At 44.5% G+C, this 12,611-nt stretch overlaps 1 protein-coding gene across 1 annotated transcript in view; it reads left to right on the top strand.

The window, feature by feature from the left end:
* PLPP4 (phospholipid phosphatase 4) overlaps positions 1 to 12,611 on the top strand; it is a 125,800-nt gene that overhangs the window by 61,921 nt on the left and 51,268 nt on the right. The window contains exons 4-5 of the mRNA XM_046654215.1: positions 114 to 177; positions 2,182 to 2,306. Coding sequence (XP_046510171.1) covers positions 114 to 177; positions 2,182 to 2,306 — 189 coding nt within the window. The remainder of the gene's footprint in view (positions 1 to 113; positions 178 to 2,181; positions 2,307 to 12,611) is intronic.

Consider the following 12,611-nt stretch of genomic DNA (forward strand, 5'->3'; position numbering starts at 1 on the left):
GGTTCATGTGGTCATAAGTGAAATAGTATTATAATGTAACAGTGATGATGATGATGATGATTTTGATTTGAGAGACAGCTGGTTATTTTCTGTCTGTTGGTTTTCTTTTGTAGCGGTGTCCTTGGCTCTTGCTTTGAATGGAGTCTGCACAAACACTATTAAATTAATAGTGGGAAGGTAAGTTCCACAAAGAAACAAATGGTGCCTTAGACACTTGAGGTCATCTATATAGGAACCTTAGCCACAGGACACTGGATGGGACAGGTTTGAGCTCTTCTGGTTTTCCCTTAAATTGTTGTCCTTCTGGGGTTTCTGTCCTCAGCATAGATCTTTCCTCTCCTTTGAATTACGAACTCACTATTTCAGAAAGCAGGAGATCCATAGTAAAGAAATATTCACAGACCATACTTTCCTGTGGGCCAAGGCCCACTGCTGGCATTTCTGGGTCCACCCACTGCTGTCCCAGGGCTTCCCCAGGCACCCACTCACTTGTCAGTTTTGGCCTCCACAAAATAAATAAGATTACTTATTTATTGTTCTCTCCGGGATAAGAAGTATGGATTGGCAGTTGAGCTTTGGCTTCTGGCACATTTCTCTTACCACCCCCTGGGAAATGATTTCTGTTCCCCATTTATCTTGCTTTCTCCCCTGACTGCACTGGCAGTGAGCTAGTCTCTGTAAAGACGAACAGTCAAAAGACCTGAATTTGAGCCCTGACTTTGGCCCTGGCTAACTGTTGGCCTTGCACAGGTTAGCTCCGCTCCCAGAACCTCAGCATTTACTGATTCTCTCCTTGGTGCAGGGTGCTGGTCAGGCACCGAGGGGGCAGAAGACGGATCCAGCTCGGGCGGTACATGAACTGGTACCGCCAGGTTCTTCCAACTTCCCGTGCTTAGAGTTGCTGTGGGCCCCTGATAAAATGCTCATTCTCAGGCCTTGTCCCCTGTGAGGTTCTGGTTCAGGAGGTGAATAGCCACACCTGGAGAAATGTTAGCTGAGTAGGAGAGAGACAGCACACCAGCACTTCTGATAGATTATTGATATTGATGATTGATATGTTATAGCTATTGAGAGATCATTATTGGGCCTAGATCCCAAACCTGGGAGGACCAGTGAGTGAGTGTATGTGAACTGTGACCAGATATGTGCAGAAAAGGGGCCTTGTGTTTACAGCATTAGTGTGTTTACCATGGCAGGCATTCAGCAAGTATTAGTTGAATTAATGTGAAATGATCAACCATCACACATCTCTGTGAGAATCCTCACTTGAGTGAGGTGGAAAAGCATGGGGTGAAGCGTGTAGGTGCAAGAATCCAATGGCTGGGGTTCAGAGCTCGTCTTTGCCACTTACTGGTTGTGTGTGACCTTGGGCAGGAGTGTCATCTCTCCAAGCCTTCATTTTCGCATCCGTAAAATGAAGAAAGTTCCAGGCTCTGCCTCAGGCTTGTCATAAGAATCATCTGACATGATGCATGTGCAGTGCTGAGCACTGTGTCTGGTACCCAGTAAGTACTCAATAAATGTTGGCTGTGGTTGCAGCAGGAGGCTCGACTTCCAGGCCAGCTTCTACCTCACTTCCCTCTAGAGGTCTCTCTCCCATGACCTGGATCAGAGACGCTAACCTGGGTGACCGTGTGCTCTGCATCATGGAGCGGAGCTTTCTAATCCTCTCAGTGAGGTTAAGTGAGACCTGCTATTTGAAGAAGGCAACTGGCCATCCCAATGCAAGGGATAGGGACGTGAGGAACCTGGAGTCTTGGATCCTGGGAGCAGCCTCTGAATGGCGGAGCCATAGATAGAGGCAGGAACTACCTTTTACTCTGCTGGCACCATGCTTACGTGCCTCCTATAAGTCATCTCGTGTAACCCTCAGGACCTCACCTTTGGGTAGGTATTGATCTCCCCCTACTACAGATGTGGAAGCTGAGATTGGGGAAGGCTACATGACCTTCCCAAGGTCAAACAACTCATAAGTGGCAGAGCGGGAGTTCCAACTCAGATCTTTCTGACCCCGAAGCCTGAGACTTTCCCAAGACCACCATGTCTAGAGAGCTCCAGAGGGGTCTCCGGTGTTGATGGCAGAAGAAGGAGCTGGGGAAGCCGGGAATGGTGGGGGTCAGTTTGGGGTTCATTTGTGACGGCAGCATTTTATATTGAAAATGTCCATGGTGTCTTTTGTAGACCTCGCCCCGATTTCTTTTACCGCTGCTTTCCAGATGGAGTGATGAACTCAGAAATGCACTGCACAGGTGACCCCGATCTGGTGTCCGAGGGCCGCAAAAGCTTCCCCAGCATCCATTCCTCCTGTAAGTTCAGTGGCAGGGACACTCTTTAATTCCCTGGTCATGTTTCCTGATCACTTTCTTTGTGAATCTGGGTGGAGAGAAGAGTGTTGGGGCATGAAAGTTGAGCACAGTTCACTTTTCTTCACTGTGGGTGGTCGGCGTGGAAACAAGATATTCAACAGGAAGTAATAAGCCTACAGATGAGGCTCTGGAGTTTACAAAACATTGTGTGTGTTGCTTTTGTGAGCTTGGCAGAGTGTAACGTGACACTTTACTCTCTGGCTATACGATTCATGAACTTGACAGTGGAAGGAATTTACCATGTTCCTGAGACCTTCTGCTTTGAGGTCAGTGTTCTCTCTAGTTTATTCCTTCAGTGAAGGTATTAGATGTGTGTGTGTTTACCAATATATGGCGTATATGTATACATATTTACACACACACACACACACCCAACATATAGTCTGATTATAGATATATGAGTGGGGACCTGCCTTAAAGCAAAGACTAAATAAAATGAATCAGGTGCAGTGTGGTGGAGTGGAAAGAACACAGGTCTTTGAAGTGTGAGAAGTCCTGGCTCTGCCAGGTATTAGCTCTGTGACTTAATCTCTGTGTGCCTCAGTTCCTGCTTTGTGAAATGGGATGATAATGCCTCCATTATTGGTTGGAGTGAGGGTTAAGACAGGCGATGATGATCACTGACATTTCTGGAAAGTCCGCCATGCCAAAATGCTTAGGTGCATTATCTTATTTACTCTCCTCAATACATGTGAAGTACTTAGTATAGTGCTTTAAATGAACAGTAGTTATCCATATTATTATCTATCACTAGGGCTGAATTTTCTAGAGCATCCTAGCTCATATCTCCCTTCATTTCATCAATGTCGATCGAATGACTTGGGTGCCAGGCCCTCTGACAGCTGTTGGGGACACCAAGATAAATAATACACAGCTCCTCTCCGGGGCAGTCCACAAGCAGTGGCAGACTGGATGTTTGGGTTGGTGATTCCAGGATAATTGGAGAAGAACCATGGTCCCAGTCACTGCTTGGGAGAGAACAGGCTGCTTTCGTGTTTCAAAGTCCTTGATTCCCCACAGGTCTATCATTATTTACCTTTGGCAAGCCTGGTACCTTAATCTTTTCTGGTTTTTTCTAAATGCCTAAGACTCACCCTGATAGTGGCTGGATCAAGGCATAACTGGACACCTTTTCCTGCAGAGCGGTTGATGGACATTTTGTTCAGAGCCATTAGAGACTAGGGCCTGTCAACAACATATGGGGTGCCAGGCACTCTAAGTGAATTACTGTCAACCCGCGCATCAGCCCTGCCAGGTCAGGTTGTCCCCATTTTATACACAGGGACAGTGAGGCTCAGACTCAGTAACTCGTTCAAGGACACTTAGCTGACCTTCACACCAGCCTCTAACATGATAGTCTCTTGGGCTTTTGGTGATTAAATACAACAAAATATTCACAGTTCACGTTCATTTAAATAAGTAACTCATTTTCCCCTCTAGTTTGTTGGAGGCTATAGTATGTTGAATAGTGACCCCCCTGAAAGATACGTCCTGGTCCACGCCCAGAGAACCTGGGAACGTGACCTTATTTGGTAAAAGGTCCTTTTTTTGCAGAGGAAGATTCTCCTTGAGCTAACATCTGTTGCCAATCTTCTTCTTTTTTGCTGAGGAAGATTCGCCCTGAGCTCACACCTGTGCCAGTCTTCCTCCACTTTATATGTGGGTTGCTTCCACAGCATGGCCACCGACAAGTGGTGTAGGTCTGTGCCTAGGAAGTGAACCCGGGCTGCTGAAGTGGAGAGTGTCAAACTTAACCACTAGGCCATGGGGCTGGCCCCTAAAACGGTCTTTGCAGATGTAATTCATTTAAGGATCCCAAGATGAGATCATCCTAGATTTAGAGTGGGCCTAAATCCCATGACAAATGTCTTTATAAGAGAGGGGCAGAGGACTATTTAAGACAGAGGCCCAGGGTAGAAGGCCACGTGAAGACGGAGGCAGAGATTGATGTAATGCAGCCACAAGCCAAGAAGCACCTGGAGCCACTAGAAGCTGGAAGAGGTAAGGAAGGATCCTTCAGAGGGAGCCTGGCCCTGCTGACATCTTGGTTTTGGACTTCTGGCCTCCACAACTGTGAGAGAATAAATGTCTTTTGTTTTCAGCCACCGAGGTTGTGGCACTTTGTTACAGCAGCCTTAGGAAGCGAAGACAGAGACGTAGATTGAACACTTATTGGTTAGCGGAAAGGAATTGGCTTTAGAGTCATGGGGGAGATTGTGAGAAAGCACGTTCCTGTGCGTGTGCTTCTTTAAAATGCCATCTGAGGGTGATGTGGCAGGAGGCACAGCAATGCCTAAAGATGTGGGTTCAAGCTTCTAGGCCTTAGCAGTGCCTGTTAGTTAAGGCGGAACATCCATTTGGAGTCACTTCCTCCCGGGGTTTGTTTTTCCTCTCTGAAGTCATGTTTTCAGCGAGTGTCTGTTTTGGAGGACTTGTAGGTGCCAGCTGGAGGAATGCCTGCTCTGTTGACTTATGGTCTCCTTATAGTGAGGGCTTCCGCTGCTGGCGTTGTTTAGCGGGACATGGAAGAGTGTTCCCCTGGGTCGGCTCCCCTCGGCTCTCCCTCTCTATCCTTGCAGGGTCACTCAGGTTCTCCATTGTTTTAGGGCATTTCTGTCCTCCCAAAGACTAGGCGCTGAGCTTTAAGGAGCTTCAAATATTAAAAGCAGTAAGAAGTGAAACCCTATGGGAAACCATTCCTCCTGGCTTTCCAATGGCTGACTGCGGACTGCAGCCCCGTTAGTGTCTACGGTTACGTTTGAGCTGGGGAGGGAAATAGGTCTCCTGTGAACAGCTCAAGCTGAAAGACCGCTTGACCACAGAGAGGAGAGACCAGGCCCCACGAAAATGTTTATTTTAGATGCACACCCTCACTATCTAATGCTTTTTCTGACAGGGCTGCCCGCCAGCTGCCTTGTCAAATGAGTGGCTGATGTCCCGTCTGTTCTAGACAAGCTTTGTGATAGAGGCTCTTACTATCTTTTGTTTAAGATGCTATTTAAAATGTTACAAATTTTTACTACTTGGGAGACACTGGATCCTACCCAGCCTCTAGGCTTTGGTGATGCTATTTTCATCTGCTCTCTTTCTCTCTTTTTTTCTTTTTGAGGAAGATTAGTCCTGAGCTAATATCCACCACCAATCCTCCTATTTTTGCTGATGAAGATTGGCCCTGAGCTAACATCCATGCCCATCCTTCTGTATTTTATATGTGAGATGCCTGCCACAGCATGGCTTGATAAGTGGTGCCTAGGTCGGTGCCCAGGATCCGAACCTGTGAACCCCAAGCCACCAAAGCGGAGCACGCAAACTTAACCTCTACGCCACCCAGCCGGCCCCTCTTTCTCTTTTTTGTGATGCGTCAGTGATTGCTTCACTGCCATATCCACTTAGAAAAACCATCAGTGCTGTTTTCTGGATTTCTTATTGTAGCTGATAGGAAGCCTAGTGGTTGCTGTGTCTCTTGGCTCCTCAGAAGAGGCAGTGGACCTCAGAGGGGTGACCTCAGTGGACTCCCATTTTAATACATACACTCTTTCTCCCTTCAATAAAATCAGTTTTGTAGGCTGCACTTGAGTGACTAACCGGCCCTCGTGGTTGAGTGGTTAAGATTCGGTGCTGTCACCACTGTGGTCTCGGTTCGTTTCCTAGTCAGGGAAACGCACCACACATTTGTCAGTTGTCACACTGTGGTGGCTGCCGGTTGCAGTGAAGCTGAAAGCTATGCCACCTGTATTTCGTATACCAGCAGGGTCACCCGTGGTGGACAGGTTTCAGCGGAGCTTCCAGACTAAGACAGACTAAGAAGAAGGACCTGGCCACCCACTTCCAAAAAAATTGGCTTTGAATACCCTATGAATAGCAGTGGAGCATTGTCTGATGTAGCGCCAGAGGGTGAGAGGATGGCACAAAAAGACCAGGCAGGGTTCCACTCTGCTGTCCACAGGGGCACTAGGAGTCGGAATCAGCTCCACGGCACTAACAACAACAACTTGAGTGAGTGGACGCAGGCGTTCTGGACCGAGGGACCTGCTAAGACTACTTCCCCATGCTAGGTCAACGTGGGTTTGCTGCTGCTCTGTTTACAGGTAATTGGTGACTGGAAGGTGGTCAATGTCCACATATCATCCTGCAGAACACTTGGTTCACTTTGAACTTAAGAACAGATATTGATTTCTTTTGGAAATAAAAGGTCTTATTCTTAATTTATGATAAGTTGTCAAACAGCACACCCCTGAAGTGCTTTTGTGGCAAACTTGCAAACAGCAGGTCCCCGTGGCAGCCGTCAGTGGGACTTGCTCTGTAAGGCAGCTGGAGCCACTCTTGATTGGAAAAACAGAGATCACAATTTTGAAGAGTGAGCGATTTCCTTTGGTGTTACCAAAAACTTGAGATTTAAAGTGGAGAAAGGCCATGTAGCTTAAGGCAGGGATACTCTGAAAAGGCAATTGTCTTTCATCATATAATATCGACTTTTGATTGGGTATTGATTCAACTTCCAGAAAGAGGATAGATTTCAGAAAGAAAAATAGAAAAAACAAATCATTAATGCCAAGTCAAGCTATGAAGAAACTTCTTTCCAGTAAAAATGGTGGGAATGAAGAAGGCAATGCTGTTGTCTTGGGGTGGGCAAATAACAGCACGTGGGCCAGTTTTTGTAAAGTTTTATTGGAACACAGAGATGCCCATTCAGTTACATATTGTCTATAGAGGCTTGCACTCTATAATGACAGAGTTGAGTAGTTGCAAAAGAGACATGGCTCACAAAACTGAAAACGTTGCCCATGCTCCTACAGGGGCTGGAGTGAGCGAGGGATGAAGAGCCAGAGCACAGGGGATTTTTAGGGCAGTGAAACTATCCTGTATGGTACTATAATGATGGATACATGTCCTTATACATTTGTCCAAACCCATAGAATGTACACCACCAAGGGTGAACCCTAATGTAAACTATGGACTTTGTGTGATTATGATGTGTCAATGTAGGCTCATCGATTGTAGCAAATGCTGGAAGATGCTGATAGTGAGGGAGACTATGCCTGTGTGGGGGCAGGAGGTATATGAGAAATCTCTGCACCTTCTTGATTTTGCTGTGAACCTAAAACTGCTCTAAAAGACTAAAGTCTAAACAAAAAGCATTACTAAAATAAGACCAGTGCACTTGAAATGTGCACAAAGATATTTCGTTTTTAAACAACTCCTTTGCAGTATAAAAACGGGGCATTTATAGGAAAGTCAGTGTTTGTGGGATACACTTTGTAAACGACAGACAATATTTAAAAGCTATTTATGTGGCTGCTGCTGATTTAACAGATTCGTCTGGAGCACCCACTGTTGTATAGATACTGGGCTAGCACTTGCGAAGGTACAGGATGATCAGGCGTGGCCTGTGTCCTGTTTAGGGCGAGGACAAAGGCCAGGTGCTTTAACACAGTGTTCTGGGACTGGGGAGCTGAGAATTCCAGTCGGGGGACGGGGGATGCCTCTGGGAGGCAATCGCTTTCTCCTGTGTTTCCCAGGAGAGTACATACGAGCTACACGTTTTGAGATAGTTATGTTTGAAGTGTCTTCATTCTGTGCTGTAGCTGGGTGTGGAATTCTAGGTTGAAAGTCGTTTCCATGCAGGACTGTAGTTTCCAGGGTGCTTGAGACAAGCTGATGGCATTCCCTTCCTTTGCCTTGTTTCTCTCTCTCTGGAACCTCTGAGGATCCTTTCTCTGTCTCTGGTCTTCTGAAGTTTCACAGTGACGTGCCTTACTGGGATTCCTGTTCTGTATTTATTGTTCTGGTCACTCAGTGGGTCCTTTTATTCTGGAACTTCGTGTCCCTCCCTGTGTATTCCCTGTTTCTTGTGTGTGGATCCTGTGTCAGGCAGGTGTTGACTCTCCCAGATTGATCTTTTTATTTCCCATTGTTTCTCTCTTTGTCTTTTTTGTTCATCTCTCTGGAAGGCTTTTTAAATGTTATTTACCAACCCTTTTATCATTTTTTTATTAATTTTATGTTTTTAATTTCCAAGAGCTTTTTCCAGAACTCTGATTTTTAAAAAAATTCACGTCCCGTTCTTTTTTTCATGGGTACACAATATCTGTTTCCTCTTTTCGTTTGCAGGTTTCATCTGCTCCTTGCTGTCTCTTTATCTGCGTGTGTTTTGTGCCTACCTTTCCTTAAATATCTGGTCATCTTCTGCTGGATGTTCTTTTTTAAGGTTGAAGCGCTAAAGCCCAGTAACTGGGCTTCACCGGAGGGTGAATGAGGAGGGAGCTGAGTTTTCGCTGGTTGACTCTGAGTGTTAGCATCTGGCCTTTACTTTGAGCTGTTCCATTCCCCAGGCTCTTGCCTAGTGTAGTGAGCCTGGCTTTCTGGGAGCTGCGCACAGGGGCTTGGGTTCTCACAGGTCACTTTGCAGACTTTCCCTTAATCTCCCTGTTTTCAGTCTGATTGTTCAGCCCTGCCCTTTACTTGCCTGCTTTTCCCGAGTGCAGAGCCTCGGATGGTTAAAGCTTCTGTTTTCTTCAGGAGTCGGGGAGGTGGCAGTTTCCTGGTTTTCAGGATGGGGTGGGGACCTGAAGAGTTTGACTGCTCATTACGGGGACTTTCCACCCGCTTCCCTGTTTCCAGCTCCCATCTCAGCCCTGCCTCCTGCAGTGCCTGGTGCCTCAGTTCCAAGCTTTGCAGGGCCCTGTGTGGTAAATGAGCAGCTGCCCTCAGCACCACCCTCTGCTGGCCTGCAGACTCGCCTTTCCTCGGCTCTGTGAGTCAGCATCCGCTCTGCCACCTGCTTTCCGTCTTCATACGTTGTGGTGTGGAGTTGAGGTGCTTCTAGTTCCATTTAAGAAAGAATGTGTGTTCCCGTTTGTATTAGTCAGCGTTCTCCAGACAACCAGACCCTATAAAGTGTATAGAGAGAGGGGGAGAGGGAGGAGAGGGGGAGAAACGAGAAGGACGAGAGAGGGGGAGAGGGCAAGGAATATTTATTTTAAGGAATTGGCTCATGTGATTGTGGGGGCTGGCAAGTCTGAAATTTGTAGGGCAGGCCGGCAGGCTGGGAGCTCAGGCAGGATCTCTCTGTTGCAGTCTTGAGGTAGAAGTCCTTTTTGGGAGACCTCTGTCTGCTCTTCAGGCTTTCAGGTGATCGGATGAGACCCACCCATGTTATGGAGGGTGAACTCCTTTACTTAAAGTCAACTGATTGTAAATACTCATCACACCTAAAAAATACCTTTGCAGCAAGTTCTAGACTGGTATTTGACCAAACAGCTGGGTGCCATGACCTAGCCATGTTGGCACACAAAATTAGCCATCGCAGGGTTGTCCCCTCCTTCCACTATCATTTAAAAATCAGAAATACCATCATAAGGCTCTAATTCCTTCGTTGCAGAGGTCCCATGTGTTAGAGGGTTCTTGTTCAGCCTCTGTGTTGCTTTGATGACAGAGTCCTTGAAAGGGGAGTATACTTGCTGAGGGTCTCTGCAGGCTGAGTGTGTGGAAGTTTGCTTTCGCTGAACGCATCTAAATGGGTTTTAACGGATTGAGAAATTATTGCAAGATATTGTCTATGCTAACTAGCCAGGTTTAACTCCATCAAGCATGAATATTCAGTATTACAAACCAGCTGGTTCTTAGAGTGGTTAGGTATAATTTTGCATAAAGCAGCTTGCAACAAGAGAGCAGAAGAAATTGCGAGATTTGTTTGTTTTGCATCATTTAATGAAACGAAATTGCTATCCAAGAGTTTTGCTGGTAGATGGGAAGCTTGAAAAATGCCACCTTCTTCTTCTTCTTTTGAAAATGGTATAAAAAGGCATGAGGCACTTCGTTGGTTCAACCAGGACAAACTAGTGGTGCTTTGTCTGAGGTCAGCTCAATTTGCATGGGTTCTCTCGTAACTTAGAAATGAAAGCTTCCAGGTTCGATCTCTTGTCAAAGGACATTGTCAGACTTGGCAAGAGCCCCTCATAGCTTTTTTCCTGAATTTGTATTTTCCTACATCTCAGACTTCTGACAATTTCAGAGGTTCTAGGAAGCACCTGCACTGTTTCCCATCTTCCTCATCCCAGTGAACACTCCCCTGAATACTAGAAACTTGCTTTGGAGATGCCAAACCCCTGGAGGGAAGGATGGCTTTAAGCAGAATCAGACCTCTTTGTAGGATGGTATGTTTCAGTCTGTTTTTCATTATCACCTCCTCTTCCTTTTTCTAGACTTTTTTCCCCCTGATTGCTTGTCTCTACCATGGAATTTTAATGCCACAGATACACTGTCAATCTGTTGATGTGCTGTGGCCCTTTCAAGGACCACAAACGATGGTAAAATCAGAGATTTTCTCGTCTCCCCCAGAACCAGTTTTCTTGCCCTTGGGGGCGATATTGTCTTGGTTGAGAATGCACGTTCTAGGGCAGTAGTTCTCAATGGGCAATTTTGCCCCCAGGGGACCTTTAGCAGTCTCTGGAGACAGTTTTGGTTGTCACAAGTTGGAGAAGGTGCTACTAGCATCTATGGTCTTTAGAGGCCAGAGATGCTGCTAAACATCCTTCACTGCACGGAACAGCCCCACAACAAAGAATTATCCAGCCCAAGATCTCAATAGTGTCCAGGCGGAGAAACCCTGTTTTAGGGTAATAGGCAAATATACGGGAGAAATTGATCACTCACATGTTAAATTTATCCCCTCTCCAAATTCCTGGTCTGAATAAATAGAATATTTTTAGAAATGGATATTGTTTAATTAATTCGAAATACTTTCTCTCAAAGACTTGTCTCGCTATTTGATTTCTATGAAAAAAAAAGATCAGGTCAGATTAAAGGTTATAATTCAAGCCTAATGGCTTTTTCTTTCTTTCTTTTTTAACTTTTTATTATAAAAATTTCAGACATATAAAAGAAAACAGAAATCTAATGAATACCCATGCTCCATTCTAGCTTCCTAATTTTCTTTGTCCATTTCCTACCACCATTCAATAATGATGATGAATTTTTTAATAACATTTTGGGGTAAAATTTACGTTGAAATGCATAAATCATTGCCATTCAGTTCTGATAAATAGACATACTATGTAACTCATATTCCTGTCACAATACAGAATATTTCCATAACCCCAGAAAGTTCCTTTATGTCCATTTCCAGTCGATCTTCATCCCCTCAGGACAGACACTGTGGGTTGTTTTTAACTTTAGTTTAGTTTTTAGTTTTGTCAGTTTGTTGTTTTTGCGTCTGGCAGCTTTTGTTCAGTATAATGTCTTGAAATTCTTCATGTTTTTACGAGTATCAGTAATTTGTTCTTTTTTATTGCTGAAATGTATTTCGTTGTAGTGAATTTATCCCACAAATTGTTTATCCATTCTCCTTTTGATAAACATTTGGATTGTTTTCAGTTCTTTCAATTGTCAATAAAGCTGCTATGAACATGTGTGTGCAATTATTTTCCTGGACTGTATTGCTCTTTATCTTGGATAAAAATCTGTAAGGGCATTGCTGGGTTAGATATTTGTTTAAAAAGTTAGGTATGTGTTTAGTGTTAGAAGAAATGGCCAATCATTTTTACAAAATGCTTGTGTCAGTTTCCATTCCCACTGGCAGTGTATGAAAATTCCAGGTAATCTGTGTCTTCACCAACATTTGGTGTTATCAGTCTCTTTAGTCGTTTTGGTGCATGTGCAGTGGTATCTCATTGTAGTTTTAATTTGTATTTCCCTGATGACTAATGATGTGTACGTTTTCATGTTCATATGGCTGTTGACATATCTTCCTCGGTGCAGTGTCTGTTCAAGTCCTTTGCCTAAGTTTTTTTTGTGTGTGTGTCTATTTATGATTAATTGGTGCAGCTTCCTCATCTTCTTTTTACAAACCTTTTGCCAAATAAATGTTTTGTGAATATTTTCTCCCATCAGTGGCTTGCCTATTTATTTTCTTAATGGTGTCTTTTGATGAGCAGTAATTTTAAATTTTGATTAAATCTAATTTATCACTTTTTTTGTTTTGTGGTTATTGCTTTCTGTGTCCTATTTAAGAAATCTTTTTCCACCCTCCAGTTGCAAAGACATCTTCATGTGTTTTCTGCAAAAACTTTATGGGTTTTGTTTTATATTTAGGCTTTTCTCAAACTGACTTTTGTCCATTGTGTGAGGTAGAGTTGGAAGTTCATATTTTTCTGTATTCATCTCCATTTTTTCAGCACCATGTGTTGAAAAGACTCTCCTTTCACCATCTGATATCTTTGGTGCCTTTGGAAAAATTAATCGACT

The sequence above is a fragment of the Equus quagga genome, chromosome 2 (assembly GCF_021613505.1).
Source record: "Equus quagga isolate Etosha38 chromosome 2, UCLA_HA_Equagga_1.0, whole genome shotgun sequence".
Lineage (NCBI taxonomy): Eukaryota > Metazoa > Chordata > Mammalia > Perissodactyla > Equidae > Equus > Equus quagga.